We start from the raw sequence: 27,902 nt of genomic DNA on the forward strand, positions 1-27,902 counted from the left end.
GACAAGTTCAGTATCTTAACCGCTGAGCCACCGCACTGCCCTATAATATTCAAAACCCTTAAATAATTGTTGTTTAATTTTCTAATCTAGTCCAAAATTCCCTTGTAGCTGAGCTTTCACAACAAAACATAAACGTCTCATGGACAGGAGAAGTAGATGTACCATAACAGAATGACTGCAGAAAAAAACAGACAATAAAAAGGGAATAGAAAAGAAAGGGAAGTTCCCATCAGAAGTTAAAAGAAATAAGACCACAGAGTTTTTAAAAACTAATAAAATGAAATCAAATAAAGTACAAAACTAGTAAACCGCTAAAATTATTAAATCCCTGTAGTAAAAATCTGGTGTAAATGTAAATGAAATCAGACCACTTTCACTACCCAGGGAACAGTCCTCCCACCATCGACCTCCATACGGTGAAAGCGATTCACAATTCCCAAAATAAAACAGTAAAAATACGCAGAAAATGAACATTAAAATCCTGCAAGGGTTTAGAAGAAATCAACATTTAGCCAGTCAATTAACCATTGAAGACAAAAGTCAAAAAGAAAAAGAAAACTTTAAAGCGTGCAGTCAAAACAGAGGCACGTTTTTTTAAAAAAAAAATCAACCAAAAGGAAAAAGGGTTAAAACGTGGTATAACTGCAACCTCTGACTGCTCCTACCAAGAATTGCAGCCATTGAGATTCCTCTTCCCAGGTAAAAAGATCATCTGAGACGGTTGATTATTCCAGGGTCATTTTGGGTCATTCCTAGTTGCTCCCATTTAAATCTGGAGAGCATGCGGTCAAAGAACCAGCTTTAGCAGCAAGATTAGCTGTTTGTTGGCAGGAGGAAAAAGCAGACGGCCACTCAGCACGCCATTTTTGGAGGACTCTATGGGCACAAAAATTCAGTATTCTGCCTGGCTTCCCTGCTTTGTGAGCTTATGCTATCAGCTTCTCTACTTTCTGAGCTATTCCCTGCTTCTCACTAACACTAATCCTGCCTAATTTTCCTCCAAAGGTATGTATGCATTTGATGAAATTATATATGCATTGGCGAGAGGCCGCACTGGAAAAAAAACAGCATTAAAAATTAATTTTAATAGAATTTATTAAAATTAATTGGCCCTCAAAAGATTCCCCATTTCTAAACTAAATTGATTCTCCTCCCCCCCATTAACAGAAAAAAATATTTATTTATATTTCACATTTCTAAGCCACCCATCTCCCTCAAAAAGGGACTCTGGACAGTGTACAATAAAACATAAATATATAAAATAATATATAAAAATTAAATGCTAAGCTTTAAATTTTCAGTTGAAATTTTTAAAAGATCATAAAAAAAATTAAGGAGGCAAGAATAATTAACCCTGTTAAAAATTGGATGACAAAGGCCGCAGAACCATGTTTTTCCCCCTTTTCAGATGACCAGAACAGTGGAAGAATATTTCATAGGGTGGAGAGGCATGAATGTTTGGATTTGCAAATATAAATAGATATGGTTTACTATGTAATAAATCCTGTTGAGTTCAATGGCTATTATTCCTAGGTAGCCATGCTCTTAAGACTGCTGTAATGCTAGAAATAGCTCTATTTATCCCTACATACTTTACCTGATGGGAGAAACAGGAGAAGAGAACCTATGGATGTTTTCATTTTGTTTGCAAAATGAAACTGTTTTTTTGTAGAATACAAAAATGAAACTTAATGCTGAGTTACAAGGAAACTTTATGTAAAGTATTATAATCACTTCCCCCCAGTGAGTTCAACATATCTTATACCCAGATAAGTATATTTGCAATTTTAGTTATTCAGTCTGCATGCTGACCTTATTCTTTCTCATTTCCATTCAGGTAAGTGACTATGGAACTATGTGGTACCCCTTGATCCAAGATGACTCTCTACTAGCTGAAGAATCTGATTTTCCAGAGTTATTATTGATGTCTGAAGGCTTCTGCGTTCATTCCACAGCCCTTTGACATCATGACAGCACTGTGGTGCTTTTTATACTCCCTTAAGGTTTTACTTCTGGTGGTTCTGTTTTAGTTGTCCTTTGTGTCTGTCTCTCTTTACCTGGCCAGTGTTTTCTTGTTTTAATTTGTGACTTAAACCTTACTGCTAACTGTTTGAAGATTGCCCAGAAACTGAGTTGGCAAGAATGTAGAGGTACAGATGGTGCCTCTGAAAGATGGCACGTAGCCCTTACAGATTGAAATATTGATGGTTGGTTGTTTTCCAAGCATATTCATGGTGCTTACCTTGATTTACAAAGACATACTTGCTCTGGGCCCAACTTGCCTGCCCTGCATTATTATAACCTCAAAGGGACAACTTTTATAATCCTGCCACAAATATATACTAACAATGACAATTCTGCTTTACCTTTCATAGAGTTACTACAAAGGAATAAACTGCTATTGGAGATGAGGTTTTCCCCTTTGTTTGTTACAGTTAAAAAGACAGTCAGAATATTTAATTTTTATCAATGCTCTTTAGTGTCAGTTTTAAACCAGGAAGAAATTTTGTTTAATATAATCCTTAACAGTGATAGGTTACATCAAGAAAATAGACATCAAGTATTATGTGGTGATCACATCTTCTGGGGTGGAGAAAGGGGGAGACATTATGCTGAATTAAGGAACACCTTAATGTTTGTATTATTAGATCTAGCAGGCCTTGTTAGTAGCGTTCTAAAGGGTCAGCATGAATCATTGTTCTGCTTCAGATATTCATTTCATATGCCATTGTACTGAGCAAATGTTTTCTTAACTTAGGAGGATGCCCAAAGTTAATACATAATAAAAAAAAGCAATCTGTAACCAAAATGGTTTATGAAAAGGTATAAATAATGAAATATTTTTTAAAAAAATGCAATTATAGATCTAAAAAGACTAAAATAATCCTGGATATGATTAGTTCATAATGAAAAAGCGTGTTCATTCATTTGCCTCTTCCTAGCAATTGGAATTGGGCTACTGAAAAAGTGAGAATTAATTAGCTATGAATGTCTTGGAAGCAAAACTGGAATTTAGTGGAAAATCAAGAGTGCTGATTTAGATATAGCTGAAGAATTATTTCCTTGGCAATTTAAAGATAGTTAACGAGTTAACCACCTGTCCCTTTCTGATTATTAGGCTATAATTAAAAATATGATAGCCTTCTGAATTTTTTATGCATCGAATTTATTTGTGTTTCTTGGTGTAGGGTAGTCAAATTCCACTGAAGGAGAATGTTATCTGATCATATGTGCTGAATGTAGACTGAGTCAGGTCTAGACACTTCATACTAAGTTTACTTTGGCTTTGGTTTAATGTGTTACACAAATCCATTTCCCCAAAAAGAGAAGAAAATGTGTGGTTTTAGTAATTTTTAGATATTGGGTTTTATAAATGAAGACTTTAAATTGAAGTCGATATCACCATTATATAGTAACTGAAGTTTTAACAAAATTTGTTCAGATTGGTATACTTTACATCAGTGGCGTAGCGTGGGTTGTCAGCACCCGGGGCAAGGCAAGTAATTTGCGCCCCCCCTCCACAGTGGGCGGCGACCCGGCGGCTCGGATCGGATTCGCACAACCAGCACTGCAGAGAGAGTGAGTGAGCCAGGCAGGGGCAGAGAGCTGCGAGTGCGAGCGCGCCCCCCCAGATGTTGCACCCGGTGCGGCCGGCCCCCCCTGCACCCCCCACGCTACGCCTCTGCTTTACATGTATTTTGCTATTCAGTTTAAACATAATTCGGGACAGTGGTAGAAGAAATAACTTTAAACCTCTCCTATCTAGAGATTCTTTTGGGGAAATACCTTATTTTATAACCTACAAGTAACCTTTCTAGATGTTTCAATGGGATGCAACAATGAACACTTGAGTTTTTCTAACCTTAGGAAGAAAACTACATAAGCTTGCAAGCATAAACTTCTGTGTTTCATTTAAGACCGGAAATCACCTAAAACATACAAATTAAAAAAAGAAAAAAATTGTGGTTTAAATATTTTGTTGACTTCTCTAGAAAGATAAAATTGGAACTGCTATGGAAACTATGGTAGCAAACAAACTTGAAATACTTGAAATTTGACTTCAGTCTTTGGTGTTCAAATAAATACTGCTGAAAGCTTGTTGTATTTCTTTAGCTCTGCTCTTCATCATCTTTGTTACTTATCCTCAGACTTGCTTTACCTGTTCCTTTTTCATTCCATCAACCAGACACCAGAACAATTTTGGAAGGCTGTATTTTTGGCATTAAACATGTTTGCCATCTGTTAGTAGTCCTCTTAGACTACTCACCTTATATACTGTTTACCAGTTAGATTCCTGCCTAGGAATCTGTTAAAGGTGATGCCATTTGAGCCAATTGATTTTTAGTTCAGTAATATGTATATTCCTAAATTACTGCAAGGATTTAATCTTTTTTCTTAAGGTAAGGTTTTGAATAGCTATGTACTATATTTGTAAATTGCAGTTTCCAAATTCTCTCAGCATTTAACAGAATATTAAAATATCCAAAGAAGTATACAGTCCTTGAAGATCAGGAACAGGCTATAATAATAAAATAACAACATGGAGTATTAAAAACTTTAGGCAATGTTACCTAAATTATTCTTAAACACCCCAGAAATAAAGGGAAAAGAGAGGAGGCTAATCCAACATTCTGAAGAGTAGGTCCCATTAGTAAGAAACAACATCTCTGAATTTCAGTTGAACTTATTTCATGAAAGCGAGGCACTGGAAGCAACTTTTCTATAGAAGCATGTATTGGATAGATTGATGCCATTTGAAAGTAAAGTAAAGTCATTTGAAAGTCTATAGTTATAACCATCATTTTGAATTACAACCAGAAACATATTGATAGCCAAAACAGGGCACAATATCAAAGTAATATGATGATACGCATCTTCAAGTAGGCCACTGCATTTTGCACCAGTTGGAGTTTCTAATGGTCTTCAGAGGCAGCTCTATGTGGAGCATACAGCAGTAGTCCAATGAAGAAGTGATGAGGGCACGAGTTCCTGCTTGCAAGATCCTTCTATTTCATGTCAGGCCAAAAATAGCACATCATCTAGAGCTGGAAATATTGTATTCTACTTCATATCACTTTCTTTAACTAGCAGTTGGTGCTTACGGCACATTACATTGAATTCTAGAGATATCAGATAGATGTTAGGACTAGCATACATTGGCAAACTTTTTTATTAATTTGTCTGGCCTTAAAACTGTTTAAATTGATGGACATAACCACATCTGGAGGCAGTGAATTCTGAATAAGAAATTTCAAAGTAACCTTAGATTAATACAATACTGAGTATAAAGGTGATATTTTATGAATTTAGTACTTTTAGTTCAAGCGCATGTTTAGTGTTGTCTATTTCTTGTTTCCCTAATAGCAATAAAGGATCACAGATTTTGCTATGTGTAATGTTTTATTCAGATGGTATACTTCTGGCATTTGAAGAAGCTGCCAATCATAGTTTCCCAGATGACTTAAGACAAGAGAACCTGAGAAGCATGTTCAAGTAATGCTAAGGAAAACAGCAATATTGAAAATAATTTAGCTTAGAGTGGCATTTCAGTTAAGGTTCTTGGCTCAGAATAACATCTCACTCCCAGTTCTAATTCTGCAGGTGTTCTGAATTTTTCTGTAGTCATCAAATTGCTGCTTTTATGAAAAGCAGTTTTTAAATCAGTGGTTTTAGTACATCAGTAATTTGTAGAAATGCTTCTTAGACTAACAATCTTGGAATTTTGAAATTACTCTACAAATAGTAACAATTGAGATTATTGTAAACACAGCATCTATTCCATTCTTATTTTATTCACCTGCTAGATATTTGTTTAAAAACACATACCAAGATGATGGGAATGGCAGGATTTTGGTTTCAGTTCTATAAAATAGCCAAATAAAATACAGAGTTTTCTGATTTGCTAAAGAAGAAGGGATGTTTTAACTGGAATAGTCAATCTAATATTAAACTGCTTATGTGAATAGACAGTTGATTTCATACAAAGCTAATTCCAGGGTACAGCATTTAGGAGAGGAGGAAGATTGTTCCGTAAAAGTAATGGCAATCGGGGAGAAACTGTGGATTTGACCCATTTAGAGCCCAGTACGTAGCAGGGGTCACACGTGAGACTGTTTGGGGGCAGTTGTGTGATGGTCTGAGAGTAGAGGATATTACCTTCAACCTCCAGCATAGTCAGATTACTTGCTGCTTTTCATGTTGCCGGTGCTGTCTCCCCCCCCCTTAAAGAAATAGGACCCACTTGCTTGGACTACCTCAGAGACTAATGGACCCTGTGAAGTTCCAGTAGTAGCTCAGTGTTTTTTCTTGAGGATCCGATAGAGATTTAGCTGAGTCACTTGGTGCTGTCTGGAATGGGCATTGATAAAGGCCCTGGATCACATTGTTTCTATGCAATCTCATTCTGCATTAAACCTGTGGTCATACAATCGCCATTTGCAACCTTGGCTGCCAATAAACAGTGGGGGAGCCAGCAGGAAGTAGTATATGGCAATCATGTGATCATAGGATGCTGCAACAATGCAAAAAGGTCAGCACAGTCATGGAACATCATATCTTACAACTGCATCACTTAATGATGGCGGTCCTGGTCCCAATTATCATTGGTAAGTGAGGATTTCCTGTACATTTTTGAAAAGCACAGATGCAGGTGTTTAAGGAGTTCTAATTCATACTATAACCTTCAGAATCTCTTGGTTTCTTCCTGTGTCAGAATATTTATTAATATATTTCTCAATACAGAAGATAGGAGGTAGTTTTATATGTATGCAGCATTTGCTTCTGAAGTTGCATTGGAAACTCTTCCTTTTTGAACTAGAAGTTCAGTGAACTTTAAAATAAATTTTCTCATAAGGCCAGTGGTAGCTGCCTGCAGAGATACTGGCCGTGCTTGAGAATACAAGGTAAATTTCTCTCAGATTGTTTTTTAATGAATTTAACTACCTGATTGGCAAATTATTTTTGGAAACACTATCATGGGATCTTTCCTTGCCAGTAATATACCAGACCAAGCAGGATCTTGCGCATAGCAAAATTAATAGACAGTATTATATACACAAGACAACAGTATAGCAAATCAAAGGCAGGCCTGCCTATATCATATGACTTTCTAATCAAAACTATCATAATATTATATTTCCTTCATAATATGTTTTTATGTAATTGTTTAATATCCATATAGTATGCTTATGGCTTGCAGTGTAGAAATACTATTTTAATTTCACAATTTAAGGTTGTTTGTCTTTAAAAGCAAAACACCTATAACTGCTTTCCATTTATCTGTGATAATAGCTCTCAGTTTATGTCTATTTATTCATTTTGTTTTTCCTTTGTCGTTGCTTGGTATCATGGCTCAAGACTCTGGTTCTGCAAAGAGTCTCTGAGTCAGAGGCATTTCCTTACTTGTATTTACACATACAAGTTCATTTATGTGAATGAATGCAGGATACAGGATAACTCAGCTTTTCTTCCATTTTCAGTGATTTTTTTCTGCAGACATTGAGGCTCAGTAATGCAAGAAGTTGGATGAGAAATTGATCTAAATTGTGTAATCTTAAGGGTGTTTAGACAGAGTAAGTCCTCTTAATTTCAAGCAGTTCAAGATGAAAGTGCATTTAGTACTGTATCCTTAAGTATTCCTTTGAGAAGGTCATTTCAGTGTTTTGTTCTTATACACAGCATAAGAACTTCAAAACGAGATGGGTGGCAAATTAATTTAATTAAATAAATAGCATATATAATTCAGTATTTATTTTACTGATACTCCTGTCACAAGCAAATGATTCTTAATCATTAACATTATATAAAGAAAAATAATTGAAAATCTCAATGGTAAATATAAAAATTAACAGTAAAATAACAACTCAAATATTAAATACTAAAGAGACAGCTCAATCTGTTTGTCTGTTTAAATATATATGCTGACCATCTCACTAACAAGCAACTTTGCACATTCTTCACAACAGTTCTGTTTTCAGCATCTGTTTTTGCATAGTCAGGGAAGAACTGATTGACCCCGGGGAGTGGGGTTTCAGAAAACTGGTGTTACTACCAAGAAGCAGAGCCATCTCTCGACAACTCCTGTTATCTTCTGAAAATAAACTTTAGTGAAATATTCTTCATGATGACATAATAGGCCAGGTTGATTCTGATCAGAGAATATAGCCCTGTAGATACCTAGGTACCCAGTCAGATATAACTATAGCAGTGGTGGCGAACCTATGGCACGGGTGCCAGAGGCGGCACTCAGAGCCCTCTTTGTGGGCACGTGAGCTGTCACCCCAGTCCTAGGCCTTCAGCTGGGTTTTATAAAAGCTTTTCGCTTTAGGCCTCCGCCGCCGTGCGCAAAAAAAAAAGTTCAGTCAATTTCAACTTCTTGCAGGAAAAAAAAGATCTTGCAAAGTTGGAATTGATTGATTGAACTTTTAGTCCCACCCAGTCTGCCGTTACCACTGCAGCCACGCCCACCCAATGGGCCACACCCACCTAATTGGCCACACCCAGCCAATGGGCCACACCCACCCGGCACCCGACAATGCATAAGTNGGTCTCTAAAAGGTTCGCCATCACTGAACTATAGCCTGATCTGTAAAGTATTTGCATTAGGCTATATTTTGACCCTTTTTTGAACATGGCTTGATACTTTTGGTAGAGTCCTGTAACTATTGAACATTCACACTTGTGCAAAGCAGTACAGCAGAGCAAGGATTTATGTACATGAATCAGTGGGTAAGACAGTGGGTCAAAATAATTACAGTGATGATTGTCACAATTACTATATCCTTCTTTGGAAGAAATCCTGAAAATACTGTGTGTTATGAGATTATTATGTTTTAAAATAGTAGCAATAGTATATAAAGTATAGCAAGTGCCAGTTTCTCGACTACTGACCACAACTTAGTAGTTTTATTTATATTTCCTAGTTCTATTGGGGGATGCAGATAAGAATATTTTAGCACATTTAAGTTAATTTAATTTGTATCCAGAGCACTTATTTCAACATTATTTCATTCTTAAGACCAAAACTCAAATTATCTTGTCACATTCTGACCAAAGGACGCCTGGAACATCTGATCAAGAAAATAAAAAAAGTGAGAATTTTGGCCTCTTTCTGAACATCAAAAAGACCAAGCTCATGACCACTGCAAGGAACGGAAACATCAGAATAGAAATTGATGGTGAAGAAATAGAATGCGTGCAAAAATTCACTTTCCTAGGATTGCAGATCACTCAAAGCGGTGAATGCAGCCGAGAAATAAAACATTGGATTGCACTGAGTTGTACAGCAATGAACATGAGAAGAATATGAAAAAGCAAGAACACCAGCCTGGCAACCAAATGTAGATTAGTCTGCTCTATTGTGTTCTCCATAGCTACCTATGGTTGTGAAAGTTGGACAGACAAGACAGGAAGAAAATCAACTTGTTTGAGCTGTGCTGGAAAAGGCTGCTGCATCTTCCTTGCACAGCAAAGGTGATTAACAAGCAAGTCCTGGAGCGCATAACATCAGATATTTCACTGGAACGCAAAATCACAAAACTCTCTCACTTACTTTGGCCATGTCATGCGGGGGAATTCACTGGAGAAAGCAATTATCTTTGGAAGAGTTAGTGGTGAAAGGAAACCAGACCACCGAAGAACACGGTGGCTGGACACCATCAAAGCTGACACTAGTCAGCACATAGAAAAATTCAAAGAAGTAGTGCAAGATCAGAAGATGTGGAGAAATGAAGAGTTGGACACGGCTGAATGGATCACATTATCATGTCACATTCTATTACATTGCAAGTTTTCTTATTTCACCCATAGAAGGAGAACCTTAAAATTATTTCTGTTTTGCAATTCAAGATGCTCTTCTAGTGGCAACTCCACAACTTCTTTAAATTGTGCATGCCTTCTGTGTAGGAGTTGGAATCAGCAATAGGGTATTTCTTAAACTAATAATTGGCAGATTATGAAGTCAAATACTACTACTACTACTACTACTACTACTACTACTACTACAACAACAACAAAATAATAATATAATAATAATAATAATAATAATAATAATAATAATAATAATAATAATAATAATAATAATAATAATAATAGTTGGAAGGGACCTTGGAGGTCATCGAGTCCAACCCCCTGCTCACGCAGGAAACCCTATACCATTTCAAACAAATGGCTGTCCAGTCTCTTCTTAAAAACTTCCAGTGTTGGAGCATTCACCGCTTCTGGAGGCAGGTTGTTCCACTGGTTAATTGTTCTAACTGTCAGGAAGTTTCTCCTTAGTTCTAGGTTGCTTCTCTCCTTGATTAGTTTCCTTCCGTTGCTTCTTGTTCTGCCTTCAGGCGCCTTGGAAAATAGCTTGACTTCCTCTTCTTTGTGGCAGTCCCTGAGATATTGAAACACTGCTATCATGTCCCCCCTTGTCCTTCTCTTCATTAAACTAGACATACCCAATTCCAGCAACCGTTCCTTATATGCTTTAGCCTCCAGTCCCCTAATCATCTTTGTTGTTCTTCTCTGTACTCTTTCTAGAGTCTCAACATCTTTTTTACATCGTGGTGACCAAAACTGGATGGAGTATACCAAGTGTGGCCTTACCAAGGCATTGTAAAGTGGTATTAACACTTCATGTGATCTTGATTCTATCCCTCTGTTAATGCAGCCTAGGACTGTGTTGGCTTTTTTGGCAGCTGCAACACACTGCTGGGTCATATTTAAATGATTGTCCACTAGGACAATAATAGAAGAATAAGTATCTGCAGACAAGCAGTCTTTTATTCTTTTTCCTTATTGATCCTTTCTGCCTCATTCAGTCTTGATATCATGTAATTAAAAAAAGAAAAACAAAAGTCTGATACTTATTGGACAAATTGCAATAGCCTATTTTCATGGCATGAAAATGAATTGCCCATTTGGGTGGGCTATAAATATTAATATTTGAGAAATGATCATTTTAAGCCCTTTCAATTACATAAGACTAAATCTTTTATTTAAGAGATTTATCTACATATAAAATTCAATAAGTAATAGTAATCAGTTAAAAGTTTAATCTCATTCAGTCTTCATTTCAATTAATGTTAAAAGTAATGTTAATATAATTGGAAATGACACCACTGTTTATAATTAATCCTTTCCAGAAAAATCCATGGTTTTTACCTGTCTTTGGAAGATCGTAAGAGTGGACGCCATCCTTGTCTCTGAGAGAAAATTGTATTCAGAAAGAAGGGAAGACTATGTATGTGATTTAATTAAAATCCTGATTTTTATTTCAGTAGAAATCAGTAATCAGACTAAAATAATAGATTCATATCATTATAAGGGCTCAAATTCTTTTTAGTATCCCAAACATTTAGAAATTAAATGAAAAATGAACCTAATCATTATTTAAGCTATTCAAAAGGCAGCTTTCCCCCCTACATATATGCTTCTTTTAAGTTAAGAATTTTATTTGCAGATAATTATATTTGTATTCAATTATCATCAGTACCCAAACAATTTATCTCCCAAGGGCAAAAATGCCCTCCTCCCAAATTTTTTGTACATGCCCTTTTTCTACTATTACCAGTTTACAATAAATAACTAAAGCTTAGTAGGCTTTGAGACAAACTATGTATCTAGTTTCTGGATTGGCATCATCTGCTATTCTTTCTTCACATACCATCTTCAGTTAAAGGAGGGTATATGAAGAAAGCATAGTGGATGGTGCCAATTTTTATTAGACATACATAAAAACAGATATGCCTGAATTAAAGTAGTGCTTTTCAAGCAGTTGTGTAATTAAAGACCAGTAGGGCTTGAATGTTGAAATAATAAACAATTCAGGGATTGAGAAACCATTTCTGTTCTCATTTTTGTTCACTCAGGCTCAAGCTGTTGTTTCTGACTTATTTGTGTTACTTTTGATGTTTAGCAGTAAGCATGATGTAGAATAAATATATTTGTGTGCTAGAAACAAGGATTTGTCCTGTTACACCATTAAGCTATAATTGACATTTCAAAGGAATTGAACTCCAGCAGAAAGCCATTTGAAAGCAGTGACCTATTTTTTCCCCCCTGAAACAGTCTGTTTGTTTTCCAGGAATGCAGGGTTTCAAACAAATACTAATGAATATTGGCAGATTTTGTCCCTGCTTGCAAATTCTGCTGCAGCTTTCTCTACCCACTTTTAACACACATTCTGAATGGTAGCTCTTCTGCTAGTTTTAATTTGGTTTGATGGTGCTGTGTCTTCTACCCTAGAGCTGTGCCTTAGCATCCTAGAATCATAGAGTTGGAAAGAGCCATTTGGACTTCCATGTCGACACCCCGCCTCCACCAGTGCAGGAATCAATACTAAAACATGTTTCATAGATGACCATCGAGATTCCTTTTCAACACATCCAGTGAAAGAGAACTCATTATCTTCCTGGATAATTGGTTCTGTTGTTGAATTCTTCTTGGTATTGGGAAGATTTTTTTTTTAACATTCAATCAAAATCTATCTTTCTGTAAATGTGATTTCCTTATTCCATGTCCTGCAATCTGGAAGGAAAAGAAAATGCTGCATGGCATTACCAATAACTGCCCTGGCCCTATCTAAAAATGTTAATTCTGGCCTCTCAATATGGAAAGATTTCCTACCTTCACAAAAGGTATATTTATACTTGCAAAAATATGTAAGCCCAACATACTACTTAGTCCAATTGTATTATTACCAGGGACCCTAATTTACAAAATAGCAAAAGAACTCACAAAATAGCTTGGGCTTCTCATAGAGAGGAGCAAATATTCTGTCAATTCTCTAGTTAGTCTCCAGAAAATCAAAGACCTAAGAATATATTAAATTATGATTCCATTTGATGACATAGCACTCTTCGTGTTCATAGATCCAAAAGTAGTAAAAGAATTCATTACAGCTGTACCCGCAAAAAGTGGGGAACAAATGAAAAGGTTAGTGATTTGCTAACTTTTAATAGAACTGATCCAACTGTGAAAAAGCATTTCTGCAGCTTGACAAGCTTATTTATTAAAGGTCTGTTGGGGCTTGGCATACTTCTGTATTCTGCACTGGCTTAATTTGTGTAGAATGCAATATGTATGACAAGGATGAGACTGAATTTGATTTAAAACCTACAAGTTTATTATTAGTCTTCATATTTTCTTTCTTCTAGTATGCTTATAACACATTGGTAAAAGATGAATTAAAAATAATGCACTATATTGATTTTTTTTGGATGATCTGAATTGAAATTTAAATGTTGAAATGTGTTTGTGCTGTATATACAAAATATTTAGTGGTTTTGGCTAGCCTTGATGGACATTAAGTAATCAGTAGGGATGGTTTTAAAACAAAACATAAGGTCTTGACTGACGAGGCAGAAGAGACTTTTGAAGGACTACAAACAATTAACCTAAATTTGTATCTGCTTCTAAATAATTTTGAACCCTGTACATTTACATAGATTTGGTGTAGAGTTTTTAAAATATTTATGTTCATCTGTCCCCTGTGTAAAGCTATTGCCTGAAAACTTTGGTAAACATTTTTTAGGAATCATTACTGTACTGTATAAGGAATAATTTCAAGAGCCCAATGTATTCTATTTCCATATTCAGAAGAAGGGGACAAAAGGATTCTGTGCTGCCTTAGCTCACTGTACTTATATAAAGGTTGGTGGATCTCTTTTTGTTCTGCCAACTTGACTAAATCTCAAGGCCAAGATGCAGTAGAGTGAAAAACAGTCCATATTATTCTTATATAGAATAGAAACAAGGACATGATTGTCTTGCTTGTTTATAGAGGTAAAATCTGAAGATTGTGGAGTTATTATTTTTGTTCCCTAAACCATGTGTCAACCCTTGTGATATATAAAAGAATAGAGCAACATGAGGGAATGAAAGAAAGCACTTTTCATTTAGCAATTCTGCATTCATTACATTAAACTGATTTTTTAGTATATTTATATAAGTTATGTCAATTATAATTGAATTCTTCTGAATATATCTATCAACTGCACATTGATTCGTGCCTCACTTTTTTCAGGACCATTGTAACTTTCAATGGTTACAAACAAATAGTTTTAAGTCAAGAAGTCCTTATTTTGTAAGTTATATTAACAGAATCCGGCAGGTCTGAAAGAACAAACTTAATGAGATTATTTTTAATTGCTTGATTTATTAGGATTTCCTAAGTTTCCTTCTCTGACTGTTAAGCAGCTGGGGGCTTCTACATCTCTTGTCTGATTGTGTAGTAGGCAGCATCTCTTCCTTTTGTTCTCCAAGGTCATCCACAAATTCCATTACAAAAAGAAAGTATGCAAACCCAATGTCCTTTTGAAGGCGCCAACTGTGGTTTGATGAAGACAGCTATTCCTTTGTTTCCTAGAGCTCTAAACCCACCAGAGACCACTGCCTTATGGTCTCCTCACAAGAAGCAACTATATGGGACAATCTCAAATTGGGCAGTCTCAAATCCTCTCCTTATCTGGAGAGGAATTATGAAGAGCTGATCTACTTACCAGCTCTTCATTCTGCTGCAGTCAATAGTTCTGCTTTTTGAGTTCACCATGCATGTCTTCCCTGGATATCTCCCTAGCCAGTTAAATTTCCATAGAGTAATTTTTCCTCCTATGAAGCAGTGAAAGGGGAGAAGATACTGGGAGGAAAATACAGGCAGTCCTCAACTTACAACAATAATGGAGCCTGGAATTCCCATTGTATGTTATGATGGTTGTAAGTCAAGGCACCCATGTGACTGAACTGATTTTTGTGGCAGTTCTAAGCAAATCCATTGTGTGCAATAAGTGGTTTTTGCCAAAAATCAGGCAAAAACATTATAAATCTTGGTCATGTGAATGGGTCTCTACGAATGGCTGTAAATGTGAGCCAGTTCCCAAGTGCCCGAAATTCGATCTTGTGACCATGAGGGAGGAATCTCGAATCCAGATTGTAAATACATTTTGGGGTTCCATTGTAACTTCTAGCTGTTGCTAAGTGAACGGTTATAAGCTGAAGACTATCTGTAAATTTTCAGTTGAATGGGATTATTCAAATCAAATTGAAACGTAAGAAATTTGCAAGAGCCTTGGGGCTGGCTTATCATCTAATTCCACACCAGCCTGTTGTAAACCTTACCAGAACATTCCCTTGGCAACCTATAAATCTATCCTCAAGATGCCAATGAATGATATCTTCTTTCTAACATTTGGCACCCTAAATTTTGATTTGTTTCTTCTGGCTAAGACAGTTGTTTCCTTTGAAGATAGTAGACAGCAGAATGATAATAGGTAACCTGAAATGTATTAGTTTATTACTTATATATATTTATCCATGCATCATTTCTCCTTTTTCTGAAATATATAAATATCAGTGCATCTCTTTGGTTTAGAGGGCAGCTCTGAGGTTTAGAGGGGCAGCTCTCATTATCCTTTTAGTGAGGTCTCCTCCCGCACAGTACTATTTATATCAGTGTTTCTCAACCTTGACAATTTTAAGGCATGTGGACTTCAACTCCCAGAATTCCACAGCCAGCATTGCTGGCTGTGGAATTCTGGGAGTTGAAGTCCACATGCCTTAAAATTGTCAAGGTTGAGAAACACTGATTTATATAATAAAGCACTGCAGTGAGCCTTGGGTTTTTTTTCTTTGTGACCCATGTTTTGATTTCCCCAGAAAAAGTGGTGATTTATTCCATATTGGTATAGCTGAGGATCCAAAATTAGGTTCTTTATGGAGAAATGGACCAATCTGCCTCTTGCAACTAATGGTGGGAACATATGTGTTGGAGGCAGAGCTCAGCTTGAGTGTAGGAGATGCTTCTCCTGGCAATAGAGGCAAATCTGTGGAGGATTACGTCTGCCAGATCCTAAAGTCTAGACAGGCAGCATGTGGGAAATGGGGAGGTTAGATTGCTGAATTAAATAGCTAAGAAAACATTAACTTTCTTTGTTCTGTTTCTTATTGATTCTACTGGACATGTTTTCTGCCGTAGCAAATATTAGCTCTACTGAAGCATTAAGTGGGCATTAAAATGTACTTTTACTATTCAATAGAAAATCCATGACCCAGTGGGTCATTGTTTCAGAGATACTTCCTTACCTAAACAGAGAAACACAACCTCTGCAGGCAAGCAAAAAAAAATTCAGTAGCAATGGGAGCAACATTCAACTTCCTGTTGGCTTCCCCACTGAATTTCTTTGTGGGAAGCAGGCAGTGAAGATTGGAAATCTTCCTTCCTTCCTTCCTTCCTTCCTTCCTTCCTTCCTTCCTTCCTTCCTTCCTTCCCTCCCTCCCTCCCTCCCTCCCTCCCTCCCATTGAGTCATCCTTTCAAAGGTGCTTCCTTACTGGATTCCTCCGTGTCTTCAACAGTGACACAGCTTCTAATACACAGCCCTCACTGGAAAAGTTGGGATACATTCAGATATATGTCTGCCTTGAAAATAACTCATGCTGAACTGTATATCATAGTCAAACATCAGCAAAGGAAATGTTTTATGACATTTTGTATTATGTCATAAACTGCTTTATAATACTATTTATATCATAGAATGTTTTATAAAATTTGACAACTTTCATTTCCAGAGGAATCATGGGCTCTGGATTTTGGATACATTTTGGAAGTTAGCCCATTTGAAGTACCTCGGTTGAAAATGTGTTACACTATAGCGTACCATTTCACTCAGTTAAAGATTATAGGAATCCGAGTTCAGTAGTATATAGATTGTACATAATGATCTACTAAGCACATTTAGCAAAAACAACTCTTAATTATGTTTACTGGTTAATGTGGTTTTGTGAAAAACAAACTGTTATGTGGATGATTTGGCTTATTTGGAATCCTGGAAAAGAGTTTATGTGTGTGTGTATGTGTGCACGTGTGTGTACACATGTGGATGGAGATGGATATTTTAAATTGCCCCGTAGGAGGCACGATCATTGTATTTACTCCGTTTGTGTAGAATCTGGATTTAGTTTTGATTTCCTCAGTTACATGATCTCTGATAGTAACCGGGGGGGGGGGGGGGAATCCTGACAAAGTTACTAAACTGCCGTTTCCAGAATATTAATTTGACTACAGAAAGTCCTCATTAAGTGTAGGGTGACCATTTGTAGTTATAACAGTGATGAAAAAGTAACTCTGCAATTAGTCCTCACATTAACAACCTAGGCAGGCCTTCAAAGCAAAAGAAAGCTGAAGTAAAATCATAAGCACAGTCACAGTTTCACTTAGTGACCACCTCACTTGGGAGTTGCTGGTCCCAATTGTGGTGGAGGACTACCTGTAGTTACTTTTGAGACACTATGCCTATTGCAGCTGTATAAATAACAGATATTGGCAGGCCAGTTTTTAAAAGAACTTTGCTTAAAAAGACAGTTGTGGTTTTACTTATTAAACTTTCTGATCACAGAACTTCTGCTGAATAATGGCAGTTCTTGAACAGGTAACCCTCATTAAACGGCATGTGTTCTTTGTGTAGGCTGTGAGGATATTATTGCCGAGAGCATCTCACTGGAAACCTTAATTGCCATTCTCAAGTGGAGCTCCCAGGCTTATGGCTCCAAGTGGGTACACCGCCAAGCACTGCATTTCCTCTGTGAGGAGTTTTCCCAAGTCATGACTTCAGATGTCTTTTATGAACTTTGCAAAGACCACTTGCAAACTGCTATCCAGTCAGACTACTTACAGGTAATTGTGTCTTCCTATTCAATTATTTTTATTAAGTGCCGAATCAGGCTTTCTTACTAGTGGTATGGAATAGAAGCATGCAGATCCCAAAGCTTTGACCACTGGAGAGAAACAGAAGAAGAAGCAAAACCTTGCTTGAATTATTATGTGCAGAACGGGTTCTTCCTCTTCTCTTATTCTGGCATTTATACACACAAGTTGCTTGCAGAGGTAGTGATTAAGGAAAGCATTCGCCTTTGCTGGCATATAACCCAGCCCAAACTATTGCTTGAAAGCTTAATAATAGCCTAGAAGCAGTTGCAAATTATTTTAAGTGAAACTCTTTTAGACTTAATTTTGGTCTTGCCTTTTCAGAGGTTTATAGAAATTATATAGTAGTCTCACAACTGACAACATATATTTGTGGCAAAAGAATGGGAAACCCAGGCTCCTCGTTGAAATACAGTTTTCTTGTTAGAAAGATACTAAATCTCCTTAATTTTGACTACTTTTCATTCCACCACACTCCTGTTCTAGTTCAGTAAATTAAAAAACTCCATTGATAATTGTTACCTAATTCAAAAAAAGCTCATCTGCATTAAATATTACCTTGAAAAATACATCTTTGTATGCTTTTTTGCTCTGATTATATAGCATGAAAATTGGAAACTTTGGTTCATATACTTGTCTATGGAGATTCTCAGTCATCCAGGTCATAATTATCCCAAAGGTGCTTTTTCACTAGGCAGCTGGAGTTTCTTGCTTTTCTTTGAAGACATTTCACTTCTCATCCAAGAAGCTTCTTTAACTCTGACTGGATGGTAGGGAATGGAAGGATTTATACTCTTTGCAGACAGCTGGTCATTTGCATTCTTTAAGAGAGTCGTTGAGGCCACCTGGAGGTTTATCTGTGTCATCAGAGTCACCTGAGTAGAAAGATGATATCATATCCCTCCCCTTCTGTTGAAAGAGGGCTGTGCAATTTTGACATAAATGGCCTTTTTGACCCCTCTTTCAAACCAACGGTCTGTCCAAAATGTGGATTTTGCTGTCCTCAAAAAAGAGTGGCCTTTGTGTTTTAAATGCCTTTGTCTTTTAAATACCCTAATATTGGAGAAACAAAACAACTACTTCATAAATATATGGCACAACATAGGAGAACAAACCAATCAGGACAAAATTCAGCAGTCCATCTGCATTTAAAAGACACAATTTACACACACATACACGTAATGAAAAGTAGAATACTGTAACAAAGTTCCTTTGTAGAATTAGCAGTGCTAGTAATAAAAACTGTAGGAGTTTGACTGAAATGCGGTGAGCAACAATAGAATATTGTGTTATAAATCTTTGAAATTAAGGAGCTTAATTGGCTGTAATTTATTATTAATCTAAACTTCGTTAGAATAAGCACTGTTTGGCCTAAAAGTTAATTTGATGGTTCTGTGGATTGACCTCAGACTATGTGTTTTTATGCTTTTAAATCCCTCTTCAACAGGCAAGTGAACAAGATATCTTGAAATACCTTGTGAAATGGGGTGAACATCAGTTAATAAAAAGAATTGCAGATCGAGGTAGGTGTTTAATAGATACTATGTTTCATTGTTAATAAGGAAATTCTCATATTTAATCTTTAAATGCTGACTGAAACATGCTTTTTAGTATGAAATGCAGTGCTTAGGAAGCTGACATTCATTCATTCATTCATTCTATCCACTTTTGTCTACAATACTACTAATACTTGTGTGTCAGAAGCACCGAAGTGCTTCCATGGTGAAAGGATTTGCTAGTGATATCACCATTGCCTGGGGGAGTACCCTGTCTATTAAGAGCAGCAGGCCTTTTGGCACATTGATATATGTTGCAGTTATCCACTGCAACTCTGAAATTCTTTATATTTTCATCTGTTTATGTTGTGTATGTGTGTGTTTTGCTAGCTAGTTTAGCTAATAAATGTGTGTAGAGTATTGCGCAATTTACAACCACAGTTGGTACTGGAATTTTGGTCATAAGTCACTGCGATCATAAGTTGAGGCACCACCTGACTGGACTTGATTTTGTAATTTTTTTTATGATCATCGTTAAGCAGGTCTCAGCAGCTGTTAAACAAACCATGTGTTCATTAAGCAAACCAAATGTTCATAAGTGTGAATCCATTTTATCTAAGTGTGAATGGCAAAAAAGTCAGAAAACACGAGCACCTAGCTGTGGGATTTTGCAAGCTGGTTGCTAAGCACCCCAAATGGGATTACATCATTATGGGTGTGATCCAGCAGTCATAACTTAGAGGACATGTTGTAAATAACTTTTTTCCAATATGTCATAACGTTAAACAACCAGTTTTAAGTCGAGGACTACCTGTATCATGCTTTTTCTTTAAATTTGAATATTGAAGGAAAAACCTCAGTACATGCCTGATAGTCCAGTTTACCAAGCCACCACATTTAAATGTAGTCCATATATTTGGCCGGTGTACTATATATTACGATGGTGATGGTGATGGTGTGATGATGGTGATGATAATGTTATCCATTCAGTCATGACAGACTCTTGGAAATTCTATGGGCCAGGTCTCTCCACATCTTCCAGTCTTGCACTGCTTCTTTGACTTGTTTGATGTTCTGGCTGGTGTCAGCTTTGAACGTATATTGCAGTGATGAGAAGGCAATTCTAAGATGTTATGACATTAAAATCCTAAATAAAGTATAAATCAGCATGGGTCTCCCAGACTCTCTTTTCTGGTCAGCAGAGCTTCCACTCATACAGAAGTCAGAAAAAATGTATGATGAGCATTAAAATAAGCTTAATAAAGCTTTTCAAACAAAAGGGAAACAATACTGTTCCAAAAATCTAAGGGCAAAAAAGTAGAAAACTCCAGTCCCTATGGTTACCTCAATTTTAGCTTCTAGCATCTCTGTTTTAGGGAACATGCTTATACGTAAGTAACAGTAATGTTACTTATATGATAATAGGTCTCAGATCAGCTTACAGTAAAAATTAACCCAAATAAAAAAAAACTAAAGCCATTAAAAAAAACTTTTAACAATAGCATTTTTAAAAATAAATAAATATAGAAGTTCTTTTATTTGAGTTAATTTTACAGTAAGCTAGTCCGAGACCTGAATTTCATATACAGTAAGTAATGTTCATAAGTAAGAAATAACAAAAAATTAGAATAACTATGTCTTTAATCAATTTTTTTAAAAAAATATTAGAACACATAAGTAAAACAATTTATTCAATTTGTCAGAACCCAATTTACTGAGTGGCACGGCTCATAGTGTGAACAAGCGTGGTGTAAAGAGGCGAGATCTTGATATTGAGGAATTAAAAGAAATCCTTTCCCCTCTCTTACCGTTCGTCCGCACTGAGCACATCCTGCCTACGAGTAGTGAAGTACTGACAGATTCAGTAAGTATATTTTAAAGTTTCCTTTGAATCCTGCTGCAGCTTTTTATGCTGCTGTCCATGAGAAAAATGCAGGAAAAAAATGGGCCGGGAAGAGTCCAATCAAGTTTAGGGGGCTTGTTCATTTGGTGATATCCAACAGATCACCAAATCACCACCAAAGAACAGATCTCTCACCCCTGATTTAGATCATTATGTAAAATTTATTGTTGTTTTGGAAGCTTTGGGGTACATGCTCTCGTTTTTTTAAAATTTGTATAGGTACAGTTCTATTCTTTACTGGTGACTATCATCAAGTCATACACGGTTTGTTCTTCTATACTTAAAAATAATTGTTACCTTTCTGATGTGATGTTTTCTTTTAAAGATGAAGAGAGGTCTCATTAGTACACCTCCTTCAGACATGCTGCCAACAGCAGAAGGGGGAAAGTCAAATGTGTGGCTGCGACAAAAAAATGCCGGAATTTATGTGAGGCCGAGGCTGTTCTCACCATATGTGGAGGAAGCTAAGGTAAGATGATGTATTAATGCTGCCATCCATCTCACAAATAGCTTGCGGTTTACCCAGCCTGCCATGTAACTCATCTTGCAGTTTACCCAGCCTGCCATGTAACTCATCTGTTTTATATTCAGAATGGTATTTAAAATTTATTATGAGTTGGAAGTGCAAAAGTACCTAGGTTAATATGACTTTGAAACCTTTAACAGACATCTGCAAGCAGACATCAATATTTCTGAATATTAANACATGATAGCAGTGTTCCAATATCTCAGGGGCTGCCACAAAGAAGAGGGAGTCAAGCTATTCTCCAAAGCACCTGAAGGCAGGACGAGAAGCAACGGGTGGAAACTGATCAAGGAGAGAAGCAACCTAGAACTAAGGAGAAACTTCCTGACAGTTAGAACAATTAACCAGTGGAACAACCTGCCTCCAGAAGCGGTGAATGCGCCAACACTGGAAGTTTTTAAGAAGAAACTGGACAGCCATTTGTTTGAAATGGTATAGGGTTTCCTGCCTGAGCAGGAGGTTGGACTAGATGACCTCCGAGGTCCCTTCCAACTTTATCATTATTATTATTATTATCTCTTCTCATCTATTTGAGTTTTCCCTGAGCATGCTCCATCCCCTTCACCCCCATACATATATACACTTTCCAGTTTGCCTAGACAGAGGAAGGCATCCTCTTCCTAAACAGAACTGAGCCATGACTGTCAGCTTCCTTCTGGGTGTGCAGGAAGGGACTGCGTGCTTTTATTTACAAGAGAAAGAACTGCACACTCTTTGTGAATGTCTTCTTCTACGGACTGCTTTCAAGAAGAAAGGCTTGCCAGCCACTTTCTGCCCACCAGAGGTGTAGGGAGAGATAATCCAGATCTTTGATGCAATTCAGTTTCCCAGATTGGTCAGACAGTGTGAAATCTGATCCTGTTTTCTGTTTGTGCGTTATTTATTCAAGACAGTTTGCACTATAATGCACTATAATTCGATTTTAAAACAGAAACTATTTATTTATTCGTGGTTTTTAGTATCGCCTGTTCACCGCCCTGAGTCCCGCAAGGGAGATAGGGCGGTATATAAATTTAATTAATAAATAAATAAATAAATAAATAAATAAATAAATAAATACATTTTACATGAAGATTTTTTTTTGCAACCCTTGTTCTTTGTACAGTGAAATCCTTTGATATTTTTGGTTATCAGCAATATTTCAGGTAATATGCAGGTGGTTTGTGTTTGTAAGATTGATGAATTAAGACCCACATTAGCAGAGTAGCTTCTTTGAATATTAGTGAGCCCATTAAAATCATCTGAATGATTTACATGAAAAAAAAGGATTAGTGAGTCATAAGAGTAGAAGCTGCCCATGTTTAATATAAAGAATATATAAAATTATACATAAAGGAAAGAAAACTATACTTTCTGGAATGTAATATTTTATTATCTATTCTTATCTACTATTATATGGTCACTTTTTTTAAAAAGAAGGCTATATCTAGTATTTATTACCTTTTTATATCAGTACATTAGAGCAAAACATTTCTTTTACCTTTGTTGTTTCAGTCACTTCTGGATGAGATGATGGTAGAACAAACTGACCTTGTCCGTTTACGGATGGTTAGAATGTCCAATGTACCAGATACCCTCTACATGGTAAACAATGCTGTTCCACAGTGCTGTCATATGATAAATCACCAGCAAATGACCAGTAATCAGTCCAGTCCTCCTTCAGTTGTAGCCAATGAAATTCCAGGTATGTTTATAAACCCAATTCATAAATACATTGTTATTGGTTGCAAAATTCTTTAACACTGAAATACCAGAGTCAACATGATTAGAGTTTCATGAAAAAATAAAAACAGGAGGACAAGTGCATGATAATGAATATAGGGTCATAATACCCTGATAATTTTTAACAGGGCATTTCTAGATCTCTTCATTGCAAAGAAAAAAAAATGAATGTGGGAATTTTGTCCTGTGCAAGCTGGTCCAACGTAAATATGTTAATAGAAAAAATATTTCTCCCTTTTTCCATTTCTGTAAGTTTAGACAGAAGTAAAATGTATTAGTTCATCCGTAATGCATGTTTGCATAATTCATAAATTCACATTAGTTTGGTATTTTTGATTAATGTAAGACTCACTTTAAAAACACATACATTTCTGTATAATCAAAAAAGAAAGTGGTGGATGTTTATGTTTGACATAATATATTCGTACTAAGAAGTACCACAGAGATTGTTGATATAAAACAAGATGTAGCCATGGTTGCTTCAGGTTTGGGGTACAGCATGTGTATTAGAACATGCATAAACAGTGGATGGTGTTCAAAGGTTCTTGTGATGCCAGAAATTTTTATGGGCATTCTTCATTTAAAGTTTATATATAAGAGAAAGACTTTTATAAAGCAGTCCTCCAAATGCTGACCTTCATTGAAGCCAATCCAAGAACTAAGCTTAAATGAACTGCCAAAAGTGAATTTCAGGAGGACAAGTGTGGTGCCAGCACTCAAGAATTAGCTTTTTGCCAGCTGCCAATATGGTATTGGAAGTAAAGGTATTTGATCCTGTCCCATGCTTTGCTACTCACAACAATCCATCAGTGGTAAGAGAGAAGAAAATGGGATGCCCAGATTTGGCTAGAAAACTGCTTTTTATTACACGTGTTCCTCCTCATGCAAAAAAATCCTTGGGAGTTGTGAACAGCATAATAAAAGCTGAGCTGCATAGCTGTTACAGTTATCTTGCGGTTATGATCAAGAAAATTGTTGTTGAACACAAACCGTCAACCCTTGAAATTAATTCCAGTCACTGGATTGGTATAGGATTATCAGCTGGTGATGATCAGCCTTGATCAGTGACCAGAATAGTTGAAGACACTGAGCCAAGCTGGATAGCGCTTGTAAGGACAAATAAATTTGTGGTGGGTCGGGTGGCTTTGAAAGCTTTGGGGGTGGGGGAAGGCCACAGTGGGCAACATTGATTCATGAAGATGAATGAAGCTGGAATATTTCAGGAGGATTTTTTTTTCCCTTTGGGAGGTAGTTGGATCCTTTTAAAAAAAAAACTATAGAAAGCTTGTTTTCTTACATAGCAGTTTTCATTTATTTCCCCAATTCAAAATGACAAAAAAATATGCAATCAAAGAGGGAACTTCTGGAAATTAAATAACAGACAGATTTGGAAGCTGCAACAAAACTCTGTTAAAAATTATCTTACAATGTATTTAAGGGACAGAGGACAGTACAGCTGCATTTCCTTCATTTCCATCTTAGTGAACCCATTGAAAACTTTACCATTCAGACCACCTGAATTCAGTATAAGCACCTGAAGACACATTGAATGGAAACTAATCAAGGAGAGAACCAATCTAGAACTAAAGAGAAATGTCCTGACAGTTAGAACAATTAATCAGTGAAACGATTTGCCTCCAGAAGTTGTAAGTGGTCCAACACTGGAAGTTTTTAAGAAGAGACTGGACAGCCATTTGTTTCCCTCCTGAGCCGGGGGTTGGACTAGAAGACCTCCAAGATCCATTCCAATTCTGTTATTCTGTTATTCATATTGGCTAAACTAATGGAAAGAGGTAGAATGAAGAGATTTCTTGGAAAATATTAGTGGGGAAATACTGTAAAAGGAGTTAGACCTTAGTTGTACCGGCAGCTCGATTGCATAGCATTAGATAGGATTCCCACATGTGCTGCAGAGTGCATCTCGACCCATAGAGCAAATTTGGAAATACTTGGGAGGATGGGTAGTGTTGATGGTCCATTTTGCATAAAGAACATCCAGGAACGATAACAGAATAACAGAATTGGAAGGGATCTTGGAGCTCTTTCTTCTGGTCCAATCCCCTGGTCAAGCAGGAAACTCTATACCAGTGGTGGCGAACCTATGGCACGGGTGCCAGAGGCGGCACTCAGAGCCCTCTCTGTGGACACCGCGCCGTCGTCCCAGTCCTAGGCCTTCAGCTGGGTTTTACAAAACCTTTTCGCTTTAGGCCTCTGCCGCCGTGTGCAAAAAAAAAAAAGGTTCAATCAATCAGTCAATTTCAACTTCTTGCAGGAAAAAAAAATCTTGCAAAGTTGGAATTGATTGATTGAACTTTTTAGTCCCACCCAGTCTACCGTTACCACCGCAGCCACGCCCACCCAATGGGCCACACCCACCCAATGGGCCACACTCACCCGACACCCAACGATGCATAAGTGGTTTTGGGTTGCAGTTTGGGCACTCGGTCTCTAAAAGGTTCGCCATCACTGCTCTATACCATTTCAGACAAATTGTTGTCCAATTTCTTCTTTAAAATCACCCACAATTTCTGGAGGCAAGCCGTTCCACTGGTTAATTTTTCTAACTGTCAGGAAATTTCTCAGTTCTAGGTTGCTTCTTTCCTTGATTAATTTCCACCCATTGCTTCTTGTCCTGCCTTCAGGTGCTTATACTGAATTCAGGTGGGAAAACTGATCTGAATGGTAAAGTTTTCAGTGGGTTTCAATATAAGATGAAAATGAAGGAAATTCATCTGTACTGTTCTCTGCCCAACTTTGTAGCTTGAGTCATTATTGCTGACACATGTCTTTGTGAACAATTGCTTTTGGATAAGTTCTTTCTTAGCGTAAATATCTACCTTAAATAAACTTGGGCTCTGTTGAAGCTCATTACAAGGATGCAGAACAAATTTCAATTCGGATTGTTTTCGGTTTGTTTTTTTCTCAGTTCCTCATCTCTCTGTTGTTAAAGAAATGGTCAGACGGCTGCAAGAGCTCCGCCATACTGAGCANAAATAGCTTGCGGTTTACCCAGCCTGCCATGTAACTCATCTTGCAGTTTACCCAGCCTGCCATGTAACTCATCTGTTTTATATTCAGAATGGTATTTAAAATTTATTATGAGTTGGAAGTGCAAAAGTACCTAGGTTAATATGACTTTGAAACCTTTAACAGACATCTGCAAGCAGACATCAATATTTCTGAATATTAAGTCTTCCTTTTTCCAGGTTCTCATCCTGGATTCACTAAGGATTCTTTACAGTATATGACTATCTGATAAATTAGAGCAGAGGTCCCCAACCTTTTGGGCACCAGGGACCGGTTCCAGGGAGAAAAGTTTTTCCGTGGACTGGAGTGTGTGTGGGTTTGTGTGCTGCCTGCATCTCACGGATGGGGCTTTGCTTGTTTCTGCGGACTGGTTGCTGACATGCCACGGCCTGGTACCGGTCCACGGACCAGGGGCTTGGGACCCCTGAATTAGAAGGTAGAAAAGCTTCCATCTCCTTAGTGCTGGTATCTCCACAAAGAAACAGGATTTCAGATTTTTTTCTTCCACTCTACCAGAGGAATGCTGTGGATATAATTTACTTGGACTTTAGTAAGGCATTTGACAAAGTAGATCACAACCTACTACTTGATAAGATAGAAAAATGCAGGTTAGACAGCATCACCACCAGATGGATCCGTAGCTGGCTGACCGGCCGTACTCAGCGTGTGGTCCTCAATGGAACCGCATCTACATGGAGAGAAGTGTGTAGTGGGGTGCCCCAGGGCTCTGTTCTGGGCCCAGTGCTCTTCAACATCTTCATCAACGATCTGGACGAGGGGATAGATGGGGAACTCATCAAATATGCAGACGACACTAAGCTGGCAGGAATAGCCAACATTCCAGAAGACAGGCTTAGGATACAGGAGGATCTGGACAGACTTGAACACTGGGCGCTATCTAACAAAATGAAATTGAGTGGTGAAAAAAGTAAGGTTCTACATTTAGGCAAGAAAAACCAAATGTGCAGGTATAGTATAGGGGGTACCTTGCTTAATAGTAGTAACTGCGAGAGGGACCTCGGAGTCCTAGTGGACAATCATTTAAATATGAGCCAGCAGTGTGCTGCAGCTGCCAAAAAAGCCAACACAGTGCTAGGCTGCATTAACAGGGGGATAGAATCAAGATCACGTGAAGTATTAATACCACTTTACAATGCCTTGGTAAGGCCACACTTGGAATACTGTATCCAGTTTTGGTCACTACGATGTAAAAAAGATGTTGAGACTCTAGAAAGAGTACAGAGAAGAGCAACAAAGACGATTAGGGGACTGGAGGCTAAAACATATAAGGAACGGTTGCTGGAATTGGGTATGTCTAGTTTAACGAAGAGAAGGACGAGGGGGGACATGATAGCAGTGTTCCAATATCTCAGGGGCTGCCACAAAGAAGAGGGAGTCAAGCTATTCTCCAAAGCACCTGAAGGCAGGACGAGAAGCAACGGGTGGAAACTGATCAAGGAGAGAAGCAACCTAGAACTAAGGAGAAACTTCCTGACAGTTAGAACAATTAACCAGTGGAACAACCTGCCTCCAGAAGCGGTGAA

The 27,902-nt window shown here is 37.3% G+C and overlaps 1 protein-coding gene across 1 annotated transcript in view; it reads left to right on the top strand.

Annotated features, from left to right (window-relative positions):
• The window catches only part of BTBD7 (BTB domain containing 7), a 45,939-nt gene that overhangs the window by 8,203 nt on the left and 9,834 nt on the right, over positions 1-27,902 (top strand). Inside the window, exons 3-7 of the mRNA XM_015815696.1 lie at positions 17,446-17,654; positions 19,132-19,207; positions 20,884-21,044; positions 21,409-21,552; positions 23,104-23,293. Of these exons, the coding sequence (XP_015671182.1) occupies positions 17,446-17,654; positions 19,132-19,207; positions 20,884-21,044; positions 21,409-21,552; positions 23,104-23,293 (780 nt within the window). The remainder of the gene's footprint in view (positions 1-17,445; positions 17,655-19,131; positions 19,208-20,883; positions 21,045-21,408; positions 21,553-23,103; positions 23,294-27,902) is intronic.

This window comes from Protobothrops mucrosquamatus, unplaced genomic scaffold, assembly GCF_001527695.2.
Source record: "Protobothrops mucrosquamatus isolate PMUCROS unplaced genomic scaffold, P.Mucros_1.0 scaffold368, whole genome shotgun sequence".
Classification (NCBI taxonomy): Eukaryota; Metazoa; Chordata; class Lepidosauria; order Squamata; family Viperidae; genus Protobothrops; species Protobothrops mucrosquamatus.